This window comes from Panthera tigris, chromosome C1 (assembly GCF_018350195.1).
Source record: "Panthera tigris isolate Pti1 chromosome C1, P.tigris_Pti1_mat1.1, whole genome shotgun sequence".
Lineage (NCBI taxonomy): Eukaryota > Metazoa > Chordata > Mammalia > Carnivora > Felidae > Panthera > Panthera tigris.
Window position 1 is genome coordinate 96525381 of NC_056667.1, and position 25453 is coordinate 96550833.

The 25453-nt window shown below is 37.1% G+C and overlaps 1 protein-coding gene across 11 annotated transcripts in view; it reads left to right on the forward strand.

Annotated features, from left to right (window-relative positions):
- HIPK1 (homeodomain interacting protein kinase 1) overlaps window positions 1-25453 on the forward strand; it is a 51274-nt gene that overhangs the window by 9264 nt on the left and 16557 nt on the right. For 10 of the 11 annotated variants that reach the window (XR_006221831.1, XR_006221832.1, XM_015534944.2 and 7 more), the window contains exons 2-8: window positions 859-1936; window positions 10375-10498; window positions 19622-19741; window positions 20547-20633; window positions 21328-21512; window positions 21830-21992; window positions 22899-23124. Coding sequence is in view for 9 of the 11 variants with exons in the window: in XM_015534944.2 (XP_015390430.2) it covers window positions 861-1936; window positions 10375-10498; window positions 19622-19741; window positions 20547-20633; window positions 21328-21512; window positions 21830-21992; window positions 22899-23124 (1981 nt within the window). In the remaining 2 variants the exon portion in view is untranslated. Of the gene's footprint in view, window positions 1-858; window positions 1937-10374; window positions 10499-19621; window positions 19742-20546; window positions 20634-21327; window positions 21513-21829; window positions 21993-22898; window positions 23125-25453 lie in introns of those variants that run through there. The other variant, XM_042998244.1, reaches the window with a different exon arrangement.

Genomic DNA, 25453 nt, shown 5'->3' on the forward strand with positions numbered 1-25453 from the left:
CCCAAATTTGGTTCATCTGTAAATTTTATAAGCATGCCATCTATGTCTAAATTTAAATAATTGATCAAAAAGCTAATCAGGGAGTGCCTGGGTGGCTCAGTTGGTTAAGTGTCCGACTTCAGCTCAGGTCATGATCTCATGGGTTTGTGGGTTTGAGTCCTGTGTTGGGCTCTGTGCTCAGTGCCCGGAGCCTGGAGCCTGCTTCAGATTCTGTGTCTCCTTCTTTCTCTCTGCCCCTCCTCTGCTTATGCACGCACGTTCTCTCTCTCTCTCTCAAGAATAAATAAGTAAACATTAAAAAAAAAAAATAGAAAGCTAATCAGGGCAGGAGTGAAGACAGCTGTGGAGTGAGCTCTGTGGCCATAGAGTCTGGGTTTGAATACCTGTGCTGCCACTTAATGGTTGTGCTATTTGGGGCAAGTTACTTTAAACACTCTGTGTCTTAGTTTCCTCATCTGTAAAGTGGAAATAATGTTAGTATATTCTCCATAGGGTGAGAATTAAATAAGTAATACATGTGAAGTGTTTAGACTACTACTTGACACATAGTAAGGGATCAGTCATCTAAGCTGTTGTTATTATCATGCTCATTATTTTATAAACCATCATAGATGTTCATGCTCTTTTAGCAATATGACCTACTATTGCTGAGTCTCAAAGAGTGCTTACGGTTGTGTATTTAGACCAAAAAGTTGAACTTTCTGTGCTCGGAAACATGTTTTAGAAAATGTGTGAGATAAAATCTTAGCCAGATAGTTATATTTTACTTGTGGTTTTTCTAAACTAAAAGTTTTCTTATCTATTAATTGAGGAGTTGTATAAAATTGAGGATCTAATTCTTCCTGTCTCTCGATGTAGGTATGGCATCACAGCTGCAGGTGTTTTCCCCCCCATCAGTGTCGTCGAGTGCCTTCTGCAGTGCGAAGAAACTGAAAATAGAGCCCTCTGGCTGGGATGTTTCTGGACAGAGCAGCAACGACAAATATTATACCCACAGCAAAACCCTCCCAGCCACACAAGGGCAAGCCAGCTCCTCTCACCAGGTAGCAAATTTCAACATCCCTGCTTACGACCAGGGCCTTCTCCTCCCGGCTCCTGCAGCGGAGCGTATCGTCGTAACCGCTGCTGATAGCTCGGCCGGTGCTGCTACGGCAACCTTCCAAAGCAGCCAGACCCTGACTCACAGAAACAACGTTTCTTTGCTTGAGCCATATCAAAAATGTGGATTGAAAAGAAAAAGTGAGGAAGTTGACAGCAACGGTAGCGTGCAAATCATAGAAGAACATCCCCCTCTCATGCTGCAAAACAGGACTGTGGTGGGTGCTGCTGCCACGACCACCACTGTGACCACAAAGAGTAGCAGTTCCAGCGGAGAAGGGGATTACCAGCTGGTCCAGCATGAGATCCTTTGCTCTATGACCAATAGCTATGAAGTGTTGGAGTTCCTAGGCCGGGGAACATTTGGACAGGTGGCTAAGTGCTGGAAGCGGAGCACTAAGGAAATTGTGGCTATTAAAATCTTGAAGAACCACCCCTCCTATGCCAGACAAGGACAGATTGAAGTGAGCATCCTTTCCCGCCTAAGCAGTGAAAATGCCGATGAGTATAATTTTGTTCGTTCTTACGAGTGCTTTCAGCATAAGAATCACACCTGCCTTGTGTTTGAGATGCTGGAGCAGAACTTGTATGATTTTCTAAAGCAGAACAAGTTTAGCCCACTGCCACTCAAGTACATCAGACCAATCTTGCAGCAGGTGGCCACAGCCCTGATGAAGCTCAAGAGCCTTGGTCTGATTCACGCTGACCTTAAGCCTGAAAACATAATGCTGGTCGATCCAGTGCGCCAACCCTACCGAGTGAAGGTCATTGACTTTGGTTCTGCTAGTCACGTTTCCAAAGCTGTGTGCTCAACCTACTTACAGTCACGTTACTACAGGCAAGTGGCAAATGCTAAAAAGCGTATCTTAGACTAGAGATCTGTCTTTATACTTAAAGGTGTTACATAGGGCTACATATAACAATGAATTTATTTACAGAGTCCAAGATAGAATACTGTGTTTTACTTCATACCCCTGTGTGGCATTCCTATATGTAACATTATTTTATTTAACACTGGAAAAATTCAGTTTGATTCTGAAGGTTGTTTCTAGTTGAATGAATACTAGCATCTGGTTCTTTTTTAGTAAGTGCCATTATACCCAATTTTCCCATTCTAAAGAGTCTTTAAAAATATAAAGATGTTCACTTATTTGTAATGAATTTGGGCATATGCTGCTACTTTTTCCACATTCCTATCTTGGCAGGTAGGATGCCTTGGGAATAATTCCAGGTTTTTTCATTCTTATACATTTCCTATCTTGTGTAATTTAGAGAATTGAGTTTGTTGATTACCAAGGGCTCTTCCTGTTTTAACATTCTCTGTAATAGTTTGAACTTTTTTGGTTATGAGCTTATTTGGTTATCCTAGAATGTCCTTGACCCAAGTGCCTTATACTTCAGTGATTTATATTTCCAGATTGGTACTTCTAACAAAGCTACCTTTTTAATATATAGTAATTATTGGGACAGTACTTAAAGGGTGGTATATACAATGTTGTTTGTGCTGTTAACCAAGGAGAATTACTGAAAGGAAAGGGGGAAGTCTTTTGAAGTGAGCTTTTATTTCTCAGTACCTCATTTATTTGACTAGCTATTAATTTTAAGTAATCTGATAATTTTAGTGATCATTCATTAAATACAAATTTTCTACTCACCCAGTCAAGAAGTGAAACAATAAACAAAAAATAGGTAATCCACAAAACATGTTTATCAGGAGATAGTCCAACATGTCAAATGCCTATATGAAATTTTGAGTAAATAGAAAGTCTGAACTTAGAAGTTTATATTATGCATGAAAGTAATAGGAGGGTGTTTTAACCATTTAGGAGCTCAGAAAATATGCCATCTGCATATTTTTTTTTCTAATGGTGTAAAATCTGCCTAACATAAGTCTGCCATTTTAACCATTTTTAAGTGTACCGTTCAGTGTCATTAAGTACATTCACAATGTTGTGTAACCATCACCATTTCTAAATTTTTTTCATCACCCAAAACAGAAATTCTGTAACCATTAAGCAATAACTCCACCTTCCCCCTTCCCTCTGGTAAGCTCTATCTGACTTTCTGTCTCTGTGAATTTGCCTCTTCTAGGTACTGCATGTAAGTGGAATCATGCAATATTTGTCCCTTTGTTTCTGGCTTATTTCACTTAGCATAATGCTTTCAAAGTTAATCCAGACTGTAGCATGTATCAGAATTCCATTCCTTTTCATGACTGAATAATATTCCAGTGCATGAATGTACTACATTTTGTTTATCCATTCCCTTGGGTTTCCACATTTTTGGCTATTGTGAATAATGCTGCAGTGAACATTAGCTCTCAAGTGTTTAAGACTCTGTTTTCAATTCTTTTGGGTATATAGCTAGAAGTAGAACTGCTGGATCATATGATCATTCTGTTTAATTTTTTGAGGAATCACCAAACTGTTCTACAGCTACACTATTTTACATTCCCAGTAGCAATGCATGAGGATTCCAATTTCTCCACCTCCTCATCAACACTTGTTTTTGTTTTCTGGGGATGGGAGGGATAATAGCCATCCTTATGTGTGTGAAATGGTATTTGATTTGCATTTCCCTAAAGATTAGTGATCTTGAGCATCTTTTCATTTACTTATTGGACATCTGTCTATCTTCTCTGGAGAGATGTCTGTTCAAGTCCTTTGTCCATTTTTGAATTGGGTTGTTTTTTTGTTGAGTTGTAAGAGTTCTTTATATATTCTGGGTATTAATCCCTCTGCAGATAGATGATGTGTATATATATTCTCTCATTCTGTGGGGTTGCCTTTTCACTTTGTTGATGGTGTTTGCACAAAAGTTTTAAACTTTGATGAAGTCCAGTTTGTGTATTTTTTTTGTTTGTTTCTCATGCTTTTGGTATTATAGCTAAGAAATCATTGTCAAACCAGTGTCCTAAATTTTTTTCCCTTTTGCTTTCTTCTGAGCATTCTATAGTTTTTAGCTCTTATAAGAATATAATATAGACATAGACAGCTCTTATATTTTGTTCTTTGATCTATTTTAAGTTAATTTTTGTATACGGTGTAGGGTAAGGGTCCAGTTTCATTCTTTTGCATGTGGATATTCAGTTTTCCTAGCACCATTTGCTCAAAAGACTATTCTTTCTTCAGTGAAAGATCTTGACACTTGTCAAAATTCATTGACCACAAACACAAGGGTTTATTTCTGGGCTCTTTTGTCCATTGGTCTGTATGTCTGTCTTTATGCCAGTAGCACATCATTTTGATTACTTGTAGCTTTGTAGTAACTTTTAAAATCAGGAGTGTAAGATCTCCAGCTTTATTCTCTTTTAATATTGTTTTGGCTATTTGGAGTCCCTTGAGATTTCCATATAAATTTTAGGATGAATTTTTCTATTTCTACAAAAAACCTCATTGGTTTTTGAAGGGTTGCACCGAATCTGTAAATCACTTTGGGTAGTAATGACATTTTCACATTACGTCTTCGAATCCACTCTTCTCTATTTTTATCTTTTCCTTTTATAACTTTGTAAAACTATGATATTTCTTACTTGAGAGAGATGGAGTAAAGAAATTCCTAGAGCATTGGTTTCTGGTTTCATCTTGCTCTAGGCAGTTGGGCTAATTTTGAGAATCTCTCCTCCATTTACTGATTCACTACTTGGAAGATTTAGGTTCTGATTACTTTTTCTTTTAGTTTGCTCCTTTGAGTAATCCCACCACTACCCACTCGTGTGTATTTGCAGAAACACTCTACAGGTCCACTTACAAGTTCAGTTCTGCATCTTGTTGGGAGCCTTGGGGAATTAGGAGGGAGGGCACCGCTGTGGGGTGGGGGCTGGTGGGCTCTTGCTTCTTGATCTCTTCTCTAATCAGGCCTGCAGGTGTTCTTTAACTACTTGCCTTGGCTTGTAACGAAAGCAATTTTAAGATAGAAGAAGAGTGATAGAAATAAGAATTATTTTGTGAAATAATTTTGATGGCATTTTCTCTTGAGGGGCAAAGATTTGAGGGGTACATAGTTCTGGCTGCTTAGCTTTCTCCAATAAGTAATTCGTTTGAATAATTTTCAGTGTTAGGTTGCTGTCTTTGCCCCTTTCCCTGTCCTTTTAAATTCAAGCTGCGATTTGAGTAATTTGGTTGTTTTGTTTTTGGAAACAAATAGGATTTTCAAATTTTTAAGTCCACTGGTGATTACTCTTCAACAAATCATCCTGCAAATCCATTGCATTGAATTGCTGAGTATAGGAGTAATTTTAAATGGAGCTAAGTTTACCCCTTAAAAACAGGAGTTCTTTCTGTGTATTACTGAGTAATTAGTGTGCATACTGAAGTCCAATATCCAGGGCTTGACTGCATTTAGGATTTAGCAGTGGGACTCTTCTGTTTTATCGCAGCAATACTTGATAATGAACCCAAAGCCAATGGAATAGCAGCTCAGGCATTCCTTCTTTATCATTAGTTTTATCCACAGTGGTATTCTTCATGTTGCTTTTAGAGGCTATTACGTCCTCACCCTGTTATCTTTCAGAAAACCTCTGTAAAATCCCTTTGGCCGTTGAAGCATCCTGGCTCCAAAGCCAGCCTTCCCCTTCCCCTCCTTTTTAGTTTACATTGTTTCATCTTGCTGATAACATGCCAAAATATTATCAGTTGACAAACTTTTGCCACCATCCTGTCTCTGTTAGCAGTGGGCATGGCTAAATGCCTTAGGCAGTGGAAATAATATGCTTTATTTCCTGGGCACTTTAAACGTAAATGTAGACTAATTTAAAGAAAAGTTGCTGTCTTTGGGGCTTGAGTTTCAGGCACAAAGGTTTGCCATGCCTACAAGCTCAGTGCTTTTCCATTCTGAAAAATGGAAAACTGTCCTTTATTGAAAGTTGAGATCGCTGTATTTGTTATATATGGAAGGACAAAGTCAAGAGAAGGAAAGCATATTTTCAGTTTATCCTAGACAAATAAACATACTACAGTTTCACCTAAGCCACAGATGCAGGAAGTTAAGACTTTATGTAACATATCTGATCTGGTAAGTAAGTTTGATGCCTCTGAGATGGGCAGGAAGAAACAAAGAATGTTCATGAAAATGAGCAGAGAATAGTTTCTGCTGTTAAGTGATCCTACCCACAGCTTGCTCTGGGTTCTAATAAAATAACGCTTTATAACTTTGGAGGAATTTTTTAGTTTAAAGAAGTTTGAAGTTGAGAAATCAAAAGACAGGGATTGCTATTTCTACAATCTGGTTACAGTAATCAGAGCCTGTTTAGTATTTGTTTTTTAAGGATGGGATGTATTTTCAAAGAAAAGACACTCACCATGTCTAAAGTACAATTAATGCCATTTTCCTACAAAAGTGAATATTGTCAGTTTGGATTTTTCCCTCTCTTCCCTGTGCTTCTATAGATAATCTTAAAAATTAAAAAAAAATTTTTTTAACATTTATTCAATTTTGAGAGACAGAGATAGTACAGTGGGGGAAAGACAGAGAGGGAGACACAGAATCCAAAGCAGGCTCCAGGCTCTGAGCTGTCAGCATAGAGCCCAACACAGGGTTTGGACTCACGAACAGAGAGATCATGACCTGAGCCGAAGTCGGACGTTTAACCGACTGAGCCAGGCACCCCTAAAAAAATTTTTTTAAAGTTTATTTATTTAATTTGAGAGTGAGAGAGACAGCGTGAAAGGGGGAGGGGTAGAGAGAGAGGGAGAGAGAGAGAAAGAATCCCAAGCAGGCTTCACAGCACTGTCACTGCAGAGCCTGACTCGGGCTCGAACTCGTGAAACGGTGAGATCATGACCTGAGACGAAACCAAGAGTTCGACGCTTAACCGACTGAGCCACCCAGGCGCCCCTCTATAGGTAATGTTTTTTACTGATCAGTTGTTAGAATGTCAGAGCTAGAAAGGGACCTAGAGAAATAATTATCTCAGTATCATTATACAGGTAAAGTAGAACCAGAATTTTACTGCCTGGAGTTCTTATTGAGGGATTGAAAAATAATGGAGGCCAAGGGGAAAGATGATACAGTAATGAAGATAGTACCAAGAATTATAATCTGAATTCAGAATTTAAAACATTCAGTCTTTAGAGAAGTACTTGCTTTAAATGATGCTGTTCTGCGCAGTAAAAGAAAATAATTTCAATCTTTTTGCTTCTTAGAGTTTAGGTCAGCCAGCATTTCTAGTTTCTAATGGTAGTGAAAAGCTCTCAGTAGACTGAGCAGCCTTATTTTATTTTTTTGCTTTTTTTTTCTTTTGGTACTCATCTTTTTGTGTGGTAGATGGGGTAGAATTACTCTTTTAGTGAGTTTTTGGTAAAAATCCTTAGCTGCTTTTGTTACTCCAGAAGCAGAGTGAGACCAAATGGAAAAACTGATTCCAGCCAGTCTTTAGGGTTTTTTTTTGTTTGTTTGTTTTTGTTTTTTTTTTTTTGTCTAATGGAGCTTGGGGGCTGGAATTAGTATTTTTCTTAATTTCTCTGAAACTTTAAGCTTTGGAAGCCTAACGATTACCACATATTATTGCTACTTTTTTAATGAAGTAAGTTATTGGGTAGCCTGCCCCTCCCTGTGACCTACCTTTGGATTTTAAAATGTCTTCCTGGTATAGTGAGAATGGCAGAATCAATCTGCTGCTCTTCAGTTGATGCTTAGGAATGTTCTAAGCCCAGTTTTTATTTTGGCACAAAGCCATTTGCACTTTCCCTGCCAGCTATTTTTGGCACTGTCATGAACTTGGAAATTAACGATTCTGCTCACTGAAAGTAAAAATTTTGTCCCTTTTCAATTTTAGAAAAGCTTTTATGTTTCTGGATAGTCTTACTCTCTAGTTTATTAATGCTATTAAATTTGTGCCATCTTAAAAACATGCTGTACTGGTTGGGGTTTAATTAAACTCTGAAACTCTCTCAGTAATATGTGGCTCTAGCCACCTGCAAAGAGTATCCCCTTTGAAGGTTGTTTCTTTGGTTCGCAGAACCACAGTTCACCTCAAATAGCATAAAAACAGGTGATAGTAGTCGTTCTATCCATAGCTGTCAAATAGTGGAAGTCTCAGCAGGCTCGGATCATCCTTCTGCTGTTTCTGTACAAGGGTCAGGAAAGCCTCTAGACCCTATGGAGTCCTCTACTTTACCTTATTTTCTAAGGGCTACTTACTTAGAAAAGTACTTGGGGAGGATATTCTTATTTTAGGAAATATCTTTATACTCTGCCTGCTCAATCCTCCCTGCTCCAGAGCAACAATAAGCACATATTACTTAAAAGTGAAGTTGGGGAAACCTATACATCCCATGAGCCTGTTAGATGGAGAGATCTGCTGAGGGGTCTGGAGCTGGTATTCCCTTACACATTCCAATTCTGTGACTTGTAAGAAGGAAAGGAAATTATTTGGAGATGATGATAAAATGTTTAAGAGCTCAAACCTTACATCCAGACTGCCTGGCCTCCATCATTTTGTAATTATGTGGCCTTCGGTGAGTTACTTACCTTCTCAATGCCTAGTTTCTTCATCTGTAAAATGGAAATGATACTTTATTACATAGAATCTGATACACCATTGATTGGAAAAAGAAACATTATTTAGGTCCCAATAAGAAAGTAAAAGCACTGCCAGTGAACTAAAATACATCATCATTTGCAAGAATCTTCTTGATTTCAGGAATGTTAAAATATGAAAAAAACAGGGATGCCTGGGTGGCTCAGTTGGTGAAGCGTCCGACTCTTGATTTCGGCTCAGGTCATAATGATCTTATGGTTTGTGAGTTCAAGCCCTGCATCGGGCTCCCGGGCTCCACGCGGACAATGCGGATGCTGCTTGGGATTCTCTCTCTCTTCTCTTTCTGCCCCTCCCCCACTCATGGTTGCTTGTGTGCTCATTGTCTCTCTCTCAAATAAATTTTTAAAAAAAGTGAAACAAGCATTCATCTTAGAATTGATGACTTAACATTAGTAATACCTACTTCCATAGGATTGTTGTAAAGGAATAAGTGACCACATTTATGAAGAGCTTATTAGAACATTTCATGGCACAGAGTAAGCACTATATAAGTGTCATCTATAATTATTATTGATATTAGTGATACATATTATCACCCTCCCCTTAAAAACCCATTTATCTCATAATTTTAGTCGTGGTTGGAAAATGCCATGTACACCATCAAGCCAAATTGATTTATATAGGTGGGTATGTGCTTAACTCTTACTTATTTAGAGACAGTACAATATACTCAGTTCTGGGGCCAGATAGCCACGGTTCAAATTCTAGCTCTGCCACTTATTAACTGTGATTTTGGGCAAATTTTTTTGCCTCAGTTTCCTCTATAAATGGGGATAATAATTTTACCTTGAATGTATTCATACATATAAAGCTCTAGGCTTATGGTATTATCTTCATTTTCTCTTTAAGATTCCCTAGCGTTAGGTTTTTCACTTGGAGCATTCATGGAAATGAATATTCTATAGTGCTGCCAACCACTATATTTCTGTAGAAGGCATTTCTGTTACCAAGGGGTATTTATTGATCAGGTCACTTAATTGATTTTTCCGTAATTAAAAAGGTGCTAAGAGTAAAAAGAATAAATCTGGGATCCTTTATCTGGGATCCCTTATCTGAAATCTGTGATTTCAAAATCCAGAAAGCTCTCAAAATTAAAAAACTTTTTCTAAGTTTGGTGTATTGGCAAAGTCTGACTTGAAACAATGTAAGGCCGGGGCGCCTGGGTGGCTCAGTCGGTTAAGCATCCGATTTTGGCTCAGGTCATGATCCTCGCGGTTTGTGAGTTTGAGTCCCGCGTCAGACTCTGTGCTGACAGCTCAGAGCCTGGAGCCTGCTTCAGATTCTGTGTCTTGCTCTCTCTGCCCCTCCCCTGCTCATGCTCTGCCTCTCTCTGTCTCAAAAATAAATAAAACGTTAAAAAAAATTTAAGAAAAAGAAACAATATAAGGCTACTTAAAGTCTTTATTCACCAACATGGTATGACTATTCATTGACTTCGGTACAGAAGTATTAATGTGTTTGATTTGAGGGTGCTTCCCTAAACTCCATTGGGAATATTATGCAATATGTAGTTTATGCATGGTAGTACCTTTCTGAAATTAAAAAAAAAAAAAAAAAAAAAAAGAATTCCAAAACACAGCTGGCCCCAGAGGTTTCAAATGATGGATTTTATATCAAAGATAGTTTTCAGTTTCTTTAAATCAATGTACCTTTAGCTGATACTAAAACGGGACTTAGTCAACATAATTTCCCCAGATAATGTTTATTTTTTAATTTGCTATTTTTTTTTTTGCTAGAGCCCCTGAAATTATTCTTGGATTACCGTTTTGTGAAGCTATTGATATGTGGTCATTGGGCTGTGTGATAGCTGAGCTGTTCCTGGGATGGCCTCTTTATCCTGGTGCTTCAGAATATGATCAGGTAAGAGTGTATACTTGAATAGAAAGCAAGTATTTACTAATGAAATAGATTTTAGAGGAAGAGAAGTACTTACTAGTGAAGTTTTTAGATATGGAAAGAATAGTCTAATTAGAAAGGATTTTTTTAAAGAATACAATTTTCTCTACCTGTTTTTTAATCTGATGTTACATTCGCAATTCAACAGTTAAGAAAGGTTCTTATTTCATATTACTTTAGATTGGTACCTTTCCAGATCTGTGATGATTTATTAGAGAGACTGACTTTGGTTAATAAATGTGTCTTGTGAGTTTTAAGATATGAAAGTAAAGAAGGATGAGGAATAGGAATTTTAAGAGTGACCTTTGGCTCACTCAGAGCTGTTACTTCCTTTTATACATGCCATATGCTGAAGTACTCTCTACAAATTGAAACACATTGGGCCCCGGAAGCTGTGATATATACTGGGTCTCTGTAAAATACGATTTAGGAGGGAAATCATAGGAGTTGAAAAGTATTGTAATAAATGGTCTATATCTCAAAACAAAGGAGCTTTAGAAAATATGCTGCAATTTCCCAAGGAGCTGGTCCTAAGGGGAAATGAAGGGAAATAAATTGTAAATTCTTATTTCTTATTCTTTTAATAAAAATGGTTCTAACCACTATGCTGTAAGCTCTTTGAGGGGATAGACTGTTTCATCCCACCAGTATATCCTCAGCTTCTGGTACTGTGTCTGGCACATAGTAAGTACATGAGGTTTTTTAAATTTTTTGTTTTTAAATTTTTTTTAATGTTTATTTATTTTTGAGAAAAGGAGAGAGAAACCGAGTGCGAGCAGGGGAGGGGCAGAGAGAGAGGGAGACACAGAATCTGAAGCAGACTCCGGGCTCTGAGCTGTCAGCACAGAGCCTGACGCAGGGCCTGAACCCATGAACCACGAGATCACGACCTGAGCCGAAGTCTGGTGCTTAACTGACTGAGCCATCCAGGCGCCCTTGTTTATTGTTTTTAAAGAAGTAAATGGTTATCTGGAATTATTAAAAGGAAAAAAGAACAAAACAGTGTTTTTCCCTATTCAACGTAGAATTTTGATTCCTTGATCCATTTTAGATTCACCTTCCAAAAATATGACTCTTTGGGCAGGTGTTTGATTGAAACATAAAAAATGAATTACTCATGTGAGATGTAACTAGTTATATTGAACTTTGAAATTTAATCTCTCTTGTACCTTGTGAGAAAGAAGCCAGCTTTCTTATTTTATAATAAAAAAGTGTGAAGGAGATTAAGTGAGGCAAAAACACAGGTGGTTGAACTAAACTATTGATTCTCCTTTTTGAGAATCCGATGAAGTTAGGGATGTGAGTCTTCTCAGAAAAATTTGCATATGGTATTTTGAGTACAAATTTAGGAGATTCATGGATCCCTAGTTAAGAAACCTTACTCTGAGCAATCACAGTCATGAAAGTGCCATCCCTAGGCCAGCCTTCAACTTTAGTAAACAGATTGGTACTATAAATTTTCCTGGGAAGTAGAACCAACTAAAATTAGATTTAAAAGCTAAGGTATGCCTGAGGCTTTTTAAAATAAAGAGATGAACTGGTAGTTTTGAGGATTTTTGCCCAGTGTGCATAGATGTGAAACTGTGGGTGGTAGGAGGAAGTCATTTTTCCCATGTTGAATAAATGGGATACTGCTGTTTTAGAGCAGGATTGGGGATAGGTTATCCTGATGCATCTCTGGTTATACAAAAAGATTTCTGTGGCAGGATCTCTGTTCTTCCAGCCAAGTTTCTTTAAAACAACTTTATTGAGATATACTTTGTATATCATGTAAGTCAGTCATTTAAAGTGTACAACTCAGCGATTTTTAGTATGTTCACAGGGTTGTGAACCATCCCCATAACCAGTTTTAGAACATATTCATCCCTCTGTAATGAAACCCTGCACCTAATTAGCAGTCAATGCCCATTCTCCCCTAACCTGTACCCTCTCCTGCCCCTGGCCACCACTAATCTACTTTCTGTCTCTATAGACTTGCCTATTGTAATTTATCATATTTATTACACACGACGTGTAGTTTTTTTGTGATGGGCTTCTTTATTAACATGTTTTCATCCGTGCTGTACTGTGTATCAGAATGTCGTTACTTTTTATGGCTGAATAATGTTCCATTGTATATATGTTCATCACATTTTGTTTATCCATTTATGTTTTGATGGATATTGAGTTATCATCTTTTGGCTATTGTGAATAATGGTGCTATGAACACTGGCATACAGATGTTTAAGTTCCTATTTTCAGTTTTTTGGGGGTATATATGGCGAGAAGTGAATTACTGGGTTATCTGGAAATTTTATGATTAAACAAACTGTTTTCCACAGCAGTCATATCATTTTGCATTCCTACCAGCAATACACAGGGGTTTCAATTTCTCTACATCCTTGCCAACACTGGTTTTTTTCCTTTTTTCTTTTCTTTTCTTTTCTTTTTTTTTTTAAAGGTAGCAGCCATCCTTATGGATATGAAGTGACAGCACAGAGCCCACTGGGGATTGGTTCTCTCTTCTCTCTTTGCCCTTCCCTCACTCAAGTGCGCCCCAGGGGATACCTGGTTTATCTCCTCTAGAGAAGTTTACTTAAGTCCTTTGCCCATTTTTGAATTGGGCTGTTTATTGTTGTTGAGTTGTAGGAGTTTTTATATATTCTGGGTATTGATCCCTAATTAGATATATAATTTGCAAAACTTTTCTCTCATTCCTTGGAGTTGCCTTTTCACTAAGTTGATAGCATTGTTTGCACAAAAGTTTTTAATTTTGATGAAGACCAGTTCTTCCTTTTGTTACTTGTACTTGTGGTATCATATCTAAGAAATTATTACTAAATCCAAAGTCATGAAGATTTCTCCTGTGTTTTCTTCTGAGAGGTATAGTTTTGTCTCTTGCATTTAGATGTTTGAGCCATTTTAAGTTGATTTTTCAACATAGAATAAAGTAAGGGTTTACTTTCAGTATTTTGCACGTGGATATTCAGTTTTTCCAGCACCATTTGCTACAAGACTATTCTTTCTCTGCTAGATCTTAGCAGAGAAAGCTAAGATCTTAGCTAGGTCTTAGCATCCTTATCAAAACTCAGTTGACCGTAAATACAATGATTTATTTCTGGACTGTCAATTCTGTTCCATCTGTATCTTATATCTGTCTTTATGCTGGTACCACGTTGTTTTGGTTACTATAGCTTTGTAGTCGGTTTTGAAACCAGGGAGTGTGAAGCCTCTAACTTTGTTCTTTTTTAAGATTGTTTTGGCTATTTGGGGTCCCTTGTGATTCCATATGAATTTTAGAATTTTTTTTCCTGCAAAAAAAGTCATTGGGGTTTTTTCTTGTTTTTTATTTTTTCTTTTTTTTGTTGTTGTTGTTGTTGTTTTTGTTTTAGTAGTGAGTGCATTGAATTTCTGGAAAGTATCAGCATCTTAACAATACTGTCTTCTGATCCATAAATGTGACCAGATTTTTTTTAGGTTTTCTTTGGCAGCTTTTTGTAATTTTCAGAATCTAGGTTTTACATTTCTTTTTTTTATGTTGATTTATTTTGAGAGAGAGAAAGTGTGCACGCATCTGAGTGAGCAGGGGAGGGACAGAGAAAGAGAGAGGGAGAGAGAGAATCCCAGGCAGGCTCTTTGTTGTCAGCGCACAGAGCCTGACTCAGGGCTTGATCCCACAAACTGTGAGATCATTTCCTGAGCCAAAATCAAGAGTTGGACACTTAACCAGCTAAGCCACCCAGGTACCCCTACATTTCTTTTATTTCTAAGTATTCTGTTTTTTGTTGCTGTTGTTTTGTTGGCTGTGGTGAATGGAATTATTTTCTTAATTTTATTTTCAGATTGTTTCTAACGTGTAGAAATACAATGAGTTTTGTAATTGATCTTGTATTCTGCGACCTTGTTGAACTCTATTACCAGTAACTTTCTTCCTTTTTTTCTTTTTAAAGGTTATTTATTATTATTTTTATTAAGTAATCTCTATACCCAACATGTGGCTTGAACTCACGACCCCAAGATCAAGAACTGTATGCTCTACTGACTGAGTCAACCAGGCACCCCTCTAGTAGTTTTCTGATAGAACTCTAGTTCTAATAGTTTTGATGGATTCCTTACAATTTTCTAACTATAGATCATGCCAACTACAAATAAAAATAGTTTTACATCTTCCTTTCCAATCTGGATTCCTTTTTTCTTTTCTTGCCTAATTCCTTTGCAATGAACCACTAATACAGTGTTGAACAGAAGTATAAGAGCTGACATCCTTGCCTTGTTCTAAGTTTTAGGGGGAAAGTAGTCTTTCACTATAAGTATGATATCCACTGTGGATTTTTCATAAATACTAGAGCTGAGATTATATAGCAAATGTTTGTGAGTCTTTAAATATTAGTTAATAGCTTCAAATTTGTTGGAAACATTTTAATTGTTTAAGATAACAAATGACATGGGAATGCAAGCTGGTGCAGCCACTCTAGTATGGAGGTTCCTCAAAAAACTAAAAATAGAACTATCCTACAACCCAGCAATTGCACTACTGGGTATTTGTCCAAGGGATACAGGTGTGCTGTTTTGAAGGGACATATGCACCCCATTGTTTATAGCAGCACTATTGACAATAGCCAAAGTATGAAAAGAGCCCAAATGTCCATCGATGGATAAAGAAGATGTGGTATATATATATATATATATATATATATATATATATATATACATACACACACAATGGAGTATTACTTGGCAATCAAAAAGAATGAAATCTTGCCATTTGCAACTATGTGGATGGAACTGGAGGGTATTGTGCTAAGTGAAATTAGCCAGTCAGAGAAAGACAAAAATCATATGACTTCACTCATGTGAGGACTTTAAGAGTCAAAACAGATGAACATAAGGGAAGGGAAACAAAAACAATATAAAAACAGGGAGGGGGACAAAGCATAAGAGACTCATAAATATGGAGAACAAACTGAGGGTTACTGGAGGGGGTGTGGGAGGGGGGATGGGCTAAATGGGTAAGGGGCACTAAGGAATCTACCCCTGAAATCATTGTTGCACTATGTGCTAACTAATTTGGATGTAAATTAAAAAAAATAATAAAATTAAAAATAAATAAATAAAAATAAATTAAAATAACAAATGACAGTAATACTTTTTGTTTGTATAAATGTAAGACTTGTTTTTGCTGTATTATAAGCTATATGAAAAGTAATGTCTGGATGATAGCTTCCCATTCTACTTTCACTTAATTTAATTCTGTAATACATTAAAAAAATTTTTTTAATGTTTATTTATTTTTGAGAGAGAGAGAGAGAGAGAGACAGAGTGTGAGCAGGGGAGGGGCAGAGAGAGAGGGAGACACAGAATCCGAAACAGACCTCAGGTTCTGAGCTGTGAGTACAAAGCCTGATGCCAGGCTTGAACCCACAGACCATGAGATTATGACCTGAGCCGAGGTCAGATGCTTAACCGACTGAGCCACCCAGGCTCCTCTGTAATATTAATATTTTAAAATATTTTTATTGTTTAAGTGCATTACTATAGAAAAATTAGAAAAGATGCGGTAGGCCAGGAGATAAAACTTTCAGTCTCTAGTAGTTCCACCCTTTAGAGGTAACACTATTAGGATTTGGCATATTTTGTGTTTAAATGTATAATTTGTTGATTTTCATCATGTATTTATGGATTACCTACTTTGGACACTGGGGATACAATGCTGCATAAAACATTGTCCTTGTCCTCATGGAAGCTATAATTTGATGATGAGAGATATTAAGTAAACAATTATATAATACTTTCAGGGGCACCTGGGTGACTCAGTCACTTAAGCGTCCAACTTTGGCTCAGGTCATGATCTTGCAATCCATGAGTTCGAGGCCAGCGTTGGGCTCTGCTAACAGCTCAGAGCCTGGGGTCTGCTTCGGATTCTGTGTGTGCCTCTCTCTCTGCTCCTTACTCTCTCATGCTCAGTCTCTCTCTCAAAAGTAAATAAACATTAAAAAGATTTTTAATGTTTTTATATATATAATAAATACATAAATGTATAATATATAAATAAATATATAATTATATAATATGATTGAGATCCCTCCTCCCATTGCTACTACCCTACTCTAGGCTGTCTTGTTAACTTGCCTGGGTTACTAGACAATCTCCCTTTATTCTGACCTCTCTCCAGTTTTTTTACAAAATGATTTTTACAAAACACATTTGATCATGCTACCTCCCTGCTCTTCAGTGGGTTTTTATACTTTTAGAATAAAGGGCTGAATCCTTCATATGGCCTCTGAACCCCTACATGGGTTGTCTTTCCCCTTTCTCTCTCCTTCTCTAGATTGATCTTACACCATTTCTACTTGCTTTTCGTGCTCTAGCACCAGTGGCACCATTTCAGTACTGGTTAAGAATATGCTTTTTTCTAGCACAGGCCCATGTACATACTGTTCTCATAGTCTGGAATTTCTGTGCCACCCATTCATTTCATCTAGTCAGTGTCTACTCATTTATTAGCTCAAGTGTTACTTTCTCAAGGAGCTTTTCCTCACCAGTCCTCCATCTAACTCAGGTTCCTTTGTGATGTATTTTTATACAAGTCTATTTCTTTTTTTCAGAATGCCAATTCAACTGAAAGTTTGAATATTCAGTGTCTGTCTCCCTCACTTGACTGCAAGGTCTATGAGAGCAGGAACCGTGTCTGTTTTTAAAATCACCAATGCCTGGCTCAATAAGTACTTACTAAAAGAATGAATGAATATATGTGCTATATATAATTCTATTCTACATAATAAACTTATGGATATAGAGGAGCATATCTGGTCATATCTAAGACACTGTTGATTGATATATACACATTTTTCTGTACCTCTACGAAAGAATGCTGCCAATTAAACCATGATAATTATCAGTTGTAAGATATATCTTGATTTCAGAGATGTTAGTGTAAAAAAATATGCCTCTTAGAATCAGTGAAATGTAATAATTTTGTTAAAAAGTGAGATTATTTCATTTGTAATCTGCTTTTTCTACTTACATTGTGAAATATCTTTACAGGTCAATAACTATACTTCTTTGTTCGTTTTAAATGTCTGTGTAGTATTTTATTGCATAGATTTTATCCTGGATTTAAAAAATTTTTTCATCCTTTTTGTATGCAAAAGAAGTTCACATTTAAAATGTCTTTGGGGCACCTGAGTGGCTCAGTCAGTTAAGCGTCTGACTTCAGCTCAGGTCACGATCTCACGGTCCATGAGTTCAAGCCCAGTGTCAGGCTCTGTGCTGATGGCTTAGAGCCTGGAGCCTGCTTCAGATTCTGTGTCTCCCTCTCTCTTTGCCCCTCCCCTGCTCGCACTCTGTCTCTCAAGAATAAATAAACATTAGAAAAATTTTTTAAATGTTCTTATCTACATTAAAAAGTTTTTTTTTTTCCTGTTTTGCTAATGCTGTATTAGCTTCCCATTACATAGTTCCCACGGATTTAAGAGTAGGGGCGCCTGGGTGGCTCAGTCGGTTGGGCGTCCGACTTCGGCTCAGGTCATGATCTCACGGTCCGTGGGTTCGAGCCTCGCGTCGGGCTCTGGGCTGATGGCTCAGAGCCTGGAGCCTGCTTCCGATTCTGTGTCTCCCTCTCTCTCTGCCCCTCCCCCGTTCATGCTCTGTCTCTCTCTGTCCCAAAAATAAATAAACGTTAAAAAAAAAATTAAAAAAAAAAAAAAGAGTAGTATCCTGCTGTTTTCTGATAGGTAGGCCAGATTTGGCATATAGGCCATAGTTTGCTGACCTGTGCTTTACACTGTTAAAAAATTGGCGAGGATCTCCAAGAGCTCTGTGTAGTTTATATCTACTAGTATATAGTACAGTAGAAATTAAAACTGAAGATTTTTAGAAGGAGTGGTGGGAAGTAAGATTTATTTCCTTGCTTACACGTTTCTAATTTAATCTTAAGTATAGCCATTCAAATATGGAAGAGTTGGTAAAAAAAAAAAAATTGCCTGTTGTAACACTCTCAGTAGTGAAGAGAAAAGCAAATCATCTCTTCTGTTGCTTTCTTGAGTCATGACAATCGTGCAAGCAAACAAATATGAACAATAAAACTGGGAAATTTTAAAAACATAAGTACATACAAGCACGTTTCATTAACCATTGGAGCAATGACACATCCTTCTAGAAATCTCTATACCCGTAAGAAGGGAATGAAAGACAGATAACTTCTTAGTATTATTTTAAAAATAGTTTTTGCTTCATGGACTCCCTGAAAGGATCTTAGGGACCCTCAGGGGTCTCCAGACAAGACTTTGAGAACTGCCAGCCTTGTTCATAGTAGGTGTTCAGTAAATGTTGATTGAGTGACCACAGTGCCTGCCCTCTAGTGATGTAGGGATAGAGAAGCTAAATGAAGTATCTAAGTTTATGGTGTGAGAGAGAAGTTCTATGGCAGTTTAGAATAGGGACAATTGACAGGAGCTAGAGTAGCCAAGAAAGACATTTATAACAATGTTTTCCAAATCTTTTAAATTTGATAATGTATCAACAAAGAAAACAAAAAAAAACTCCTGGTGGGTGATCCATTGAATAGTTTGTTGAAAATTATTCTCTTCTGTCCTAGAAATCTCCTGATGTTTTCTGAACTTTGTATCAGAAGTCAACAAGAAAGCAAAAATGGTTGGGGCACCTGGGTGGCTCAGTTAAGCATCTGACTCTTGGTTTTGACTCAGGTCATGATCTCACAGTTTCGTGGGTTCGAGCCCCACGTCGGGCTCTGCGCTGGCAGCACAGAGCCTGCTTGGGATTCTCTCTCCCTCACTCTCTGCCCCTCCCCCACTCGTGCTGTCTCTGTCTCTCTCAAAATAAATAAGTAAACTTAAAAAAAAAAAAAGCAAAAATGGTTACAAACAAAATTTTCAAAATGGAATTTTCCTGGTAAATGACATATAGTAACATGGCAATAACTGAATAAATATTTGGGAATTAACCTGTGAGTGGGTTAGCATATTTATGTATTTACAGGTGAATTTCATTTGTATTGACTTGGCTAGAGCAGTAATGTCTTTGTGTAAAAGTTTTTAATATTTCCCCTTTCCACTCCAAATCAGTGTTTTAATGATTTCGATGTTTCAGATTCGTTACATTTCACAAACACAAGGCCTGCCCGCTGAATATCTTCTCAGTGCTGGGACAAAAACAACCAGGTTTTTCAACAGAGATCCAAATTTGGGGTATCCGCTGTGGAGGCTGAAGGTCTGTCTCCTCTACTATAGTACTCATTCCTGTACTCCTTACTCCCAACTTTTTAGTTATTAAATTCTTGAGGTGGAGGAGGGAAACGGGGTGGTGGTGGTCGTGATGGGAATGTATGTTTACAGGAGGAAGTACTTGGAAAAAATTATTTCACTGTACACATTTGATCCGATCCTTAGTTAAAAAATAAACTGGACGCCTGTTCACTTGTCTAAGGTTATTTTGCAAATGTGAACCAGCAGCTGAGAAGGGAGTATTAGAGAATAGTGCTTCCTATTGAGTCACAGGAAGAACTAGAGTAACTTAGCAATGACTGTTTTTTAGAGAATTCTCAATGGATGTGAGAAAACATAATTTTCTAACTCCCTACATTAAGGCCTTACATATTTTCTTGATCCAAATACCTGTTTTTTACTTCTGAACCTATTCCTTTAACTTGAGAGATCTCTTGAGTAATTTGCGTAACCCTGTGAGTCTCCCTCTGAGCCTGTTAAATAGTTAGCATTTGAAATAATTTCATTTGAACGTAGCTTTAAGGGAAAAATGATAATGTGCCTTCTTCTATGACACCCCTCAGGAGCAGTGCTGCGTCATTGTTTCCACATTTAATTTAGCACTGTTGAAGGGGTAAGATCCAGGTGCCATCTGTCCACAAGAAGATTTTCTGGTTGTAAATTACTTCCATGTTTGCCATCTCTGGTTGGCAGGGTGACGATAGATACTTGTCTCTTTGTATTCTGGTTTTAATTTAGAACAAAATGTGAGAGTAGTATATGGATGGAATTGAAAAAAATCTGTTTTATAGACACCGGAAGAACATGAATTGGAGACTGGAATCAAATCAAAAGAAGCTCGAAAGTACATTTTTAATTGTTTAGATGACATGGCTCAGGTGAGTATAGAAAATTTCAGGAAGCCAGACATTTATGTATGTCTTTAATCAGAGACACACTTCTGTTGATTAATTATATTAAAGATAGATTCAATCTGTTATCTTCTAGTATATTTTCATTTTTTAGAGAAAAAAGTTCATTAATATTCTGCCATGTATTAAAAGAACATTGAATTTTAACCAAGGACACTTTTAAAATTATTTCTCCTTTGCTTTTGCTTTAACTGGTCTTGTTGCCTGTCAGTATTTTGAAATACCATTTCTGAAGGTTTCTTTCCTATTTTCTCTGTTAAATACATACTTACATAAGAGCTAACATTTGTTGAGTGCTTATTATGTTCCAAATTCTGTTTAAACACTTTATACTTTTTGTGTTATTTAATTTTTTCAACAATAGAAACTTATATATTTAAGTAATAATAATCGCTTTTGTTAACTTGTCCAAATTTTGAATGAAAAGACTTCATTCAGCTTTATTCTACCAACAAACTCAAACGCTACCAAATTGAAGATTTTAATTAGACAGCATAAGAAGAGCTTCCACTTGTGAAAATGATTATACTATAATAAAAAGGATTTCCTCAGGTTTTTCTCCTAGATCTGTATCTGTCTATCTAATCTGTCATGCAGATGTTTAGTGTCGGCATTCAAGATTAAGTGATGAAGTATAATGTTTCTAAATTTTCCTTCGAAGGTGAATATGTCCACAGACCTAGAGGGAACAGACATGTTGGCAGAGAAGGCGGATCGAAGAGAATACATTGATCTGCTAAAAAAAATGCTAACAATTGATGCAGATAAGAGGATTACTCCTCTGAAAACTCTTAACCATCAGTTTGTGACAATGACTCACCTTCTGGATTTTCCACATAGCAATCAGTGAGTATGGTCTGGGGTACTTGCCCTGATGTGGTTCTGTGTTGAGTTACCATCTTACAGCTTAAATGGAGTGGTCACATGTGAGTGGCACTCCTGGTGCTTGCATGTTTGGCTCACTGATGCTTTCCTTTCTCACTGAAAAATCATGAGATTAAAAATAAGATGTATGGTTTTTTCTCTTTATGGTTATAAAAAGTCTTGATTCATTTTATTTAAATATACTTGGGTAAAAATGTTGATCCACATTCATCTTGAGTTGTTTGTTATCTGTTTAAATCTCAGCATTCATTTTACTGAATCTTTAATCTCTTTTTCAGTGTTAAGTCTTGTTTTCAGAACATGGAGATCTGCAAGCGGAGGGTTCACATGTATGATACAGTGAGTCAGATCAAGAGTCCCTTCACTACACACGTTGCCCCAAATACAAGCACAAATCTAACCATGAGCTTCAGCAACCAGCTTAACACAGTGCACAATCAGGTACTTAATAAATGATTTTGGAAACTCAAACCTAAGAAGGGTAGAAACTAGTAAGAGTACAGGTTGAGATAAACCAATCTTTGCTTTGGTGATCTTGTTGCTTCTTACGAATTTCTACTTGGCAAAAGTGATGGAAGACAGGGTAGACTGATAATACCTACCAGTCATGCGTTGCCAAAAATTAGATACACAGGCCTAATCCAGGCCCTCATAGTCTCAGGTTGTCCCATAAATGGACCCTAGTTAGTTGTACTGACTTTAGCCAGGTGACACTCTTTCTCTCTGTTGGAAAGGTTTTATATGTCTCGTTACATGTATTGAAGGGTGTTTCCAATAATTTTTTTTGATGCTGTACATTAGATCCTCAGAACGTATTCATCTTGTAATTGCATGTTTTGTACCCTTTGACCTTTCACCCATTTTCTCTCCACCTGCCACCCTGTTCCTAGCAATCACCAATCTACTCACTGTTTGTAGGAGTTCAGTTTGGTGTTTCCAATAATTAACTTTAAGAGTGGTTTTCCATTCGTTTGCCAAACGGTGATATTTACATTTGTTTGTTATTGAAGGCGTAAGTTTCCTAATTTCTTAGCTAGATCTACTTTTAAAATGAGATTTGGTGGTATCTCACATCCAGCAACTTTTTGCACAGAAAGAAGAGATAAGGGTTTATACAACCTCAGTTGGTACAGGACCATTTTTTAAATCTTTGTTTTCTTCTTCAACCTTACAATATGCCTTAAATTTAGAGATTGGGAAATTTTCTTGAGCAGAGGGTTATTTCAAAGACAGTTAATATTACATTTAAAACTTTGTTTTAAGTTTTTCTGAGCAGATTCTGCACGTGTAAAAATATTGTTATTTCCATTTTATACCAGCATACAACTGCAATCCTTTTGTTTTCAGGCCAGTGTTTTAGCTTCCAGTTCTACTGCAGCAGCTGCTACTCTTTCTCTGGCTAATTCGGATGTCTCACTGCTAAACTACCAGTCGGCTTTGTACCCATCATCTGCAGCGCCAGTTCCTGGAGTTGCCCAGCAGGGTGTTTCCTTGCAGCCTGGAACCACCCAAATTTGCACTCAGACAGATCCGTTCCAACAAACATTTATAGTATGTCCACCTGCTTTTCAAAGTAAGTGGGGGAAACGGTTATATCAAACCCACAGATCTTGCTGTAGACAGTTCCTTACTGGGTATCTAGTTGTTTAGTTTTGATTTCTGACAGGTTTAAACTCTGACTGTGAAGATAACTGAAATTAACAAAGTGTATTTACCCTTTTTACATTGATTATTTATCTGACTTTGGTACTGTCTGACACATTACGGGAGTTCAGTTAACATTTTCTTATTTGAACTGCCCTGATATCAATTTCTTGCCCATTGAGACCTTCTACCAATGTCCTGTATCTTGTATAAGCATGTATCTCTCAATATGCAGGAAATATTAAGCGTGAAGAAATTTGTTGTAAACAGAAGTTCTGTTGAATCTTGTTTCCTATATTATTCCATTATTAAATAAAATTAGCCTTCCAAATAAAATATAATTTTATTCTAAAATGTAAAAATTATGCTTAAGAATGCGGAAACCTTGTGAGTTACATTCAGAAATAAAGAGCATTATTTACTGAACTGAAAAATTCTACAAGTTGAAGTACTTGTGTGGGGAATGCATTAAGATTATCTGCTTCAGCTTATGAATCATACTGTTCCTGCAAACTCCTACCAACAGAGGAACAGAATAGCTGAAGAGGGAGGCTCTGACCCCATGTGTTGCAATAAGATTTAAATTTTCACATTCCTATCCTTCCTCATTTTTTTCATTGTTCTGTAATTCAGTCTGTCCAGTTCCTTTTTTCCTGAAATATGGGAAATGTGTTTATTGATCTGCTGAACCATTTGAAAGGGCACATTATTTTAGGGATATTTTCTGACGACACACTTGATTTTCCCAACAGAAAGTCAGAAAGTCAGGTTTATACCCTGTGGAAATAAACCAGGATTCAGGCTTCTTATAGCACTTTACATAAAAGCATTTTTATCTTTTTACTTCAGTTCCTTATTGACTGTGACTCTCTTGTTTGTTTGGTTTCTGACAGAGTCGGAGCAAGCAGAAGGAAAAGAGGGGATAGGGGAGACTGAGAGATTACCGGGAGGACAGGAGAGCGATAGCGATGTAAACCAGGGAGAAACCACAGGGAGAGCGGAGGAGCAGATTCAAAACCCGTAAATGCAAATTTAGCCTAACTTACCAAATTATTTTCTGTGTATGCTGCATAGTAGTAAATTCTATACTTTGGGTTGTCATATGTTGAGTGATTCTTCTACTGAATTTAGCAAACTAGCCACATTCCTCCCCCTCACCTTTTCCAAAGTGAATCTCATGGGAACAGTTTTCAGATATGGGACTTTGAAGTCTTCTGCTGCTTCTCAGATGATATTTATGACATGAGGCAGAACTTCTTAGTTCCTTTAACAAAATGAAATATAAACTGGGTATGGAGGGGAGAAGTGGTATAACTACTTTTGATGTAATTAGGTAAGTATAAGCTTTGGAAATTTTTTTCTCCTTAGGAAGTCTAAATAATCTGAGGAGCTAGGTAGAGCAAATTGTAAAATTTCCAAATCAAAGGGTTTTTAAATTAAGGTAATGAGGATGATGATAGTTGGTACATACTACTACATGCCACATAATGTTCTGACTGCTTCTACATGTATTTAATTCATCCTCACAAACAACCCTAGGAAGTGACCCAGTGTCATCATGTCCGATTATACACGAGCAAATTGAACATGATTCTCTCATCTGCCTAAAGACTTAATAACTAGTTAGTGGTGGAATTGCAATTTGAACCCAGGCGGTGGGGTTATGCACCTGGGGTTTGAACCCAGGTGGTGGGGTAGCTTATGCATTTTGAAGTATTCTGTACCACCTCTCAGTATTTAAACTCTGCTGTTAAGAGTTGTCAGTTGATTTGCACCCACAGCCGTATGCTGGATTCTGCCCAGCAGTCCTATATTCCAGGTCGCCTCCTTTTCTTTTACCATCTGCTCTGTTACAAGATGCTATACTTAGAGAAAAATAGACCCTCATCAATTAGACAGTTTTATTCTTCCTCCCATACTTTCCATGGATTTTTATTTAACAAGTTGTATTCATCAAAAACAAAACAAAACAAATCAAAACTTTAATCATTTCTTAGTTCAGGGTTCAGGGAGAACCTTCCAAAAGTGTTACTTTTAGTAATTGGTTGTTTCCACTTGTAGTTTCCTGAAGAAGCTAGTTTTAAACTAGCTTAACTGCTGTGGTTTAGCCTAAATTACAATAGCAATCTGTTACTTACTTAGTTACATTTGTAGGTCAGTACTATAAATATTACTTTCTGTACTATTCTGATTGCCCAAAATAGATCTACGTTTTGCTCAGTGGTAACTATTATTCTGTAATTTTGTCCCCTTTTACT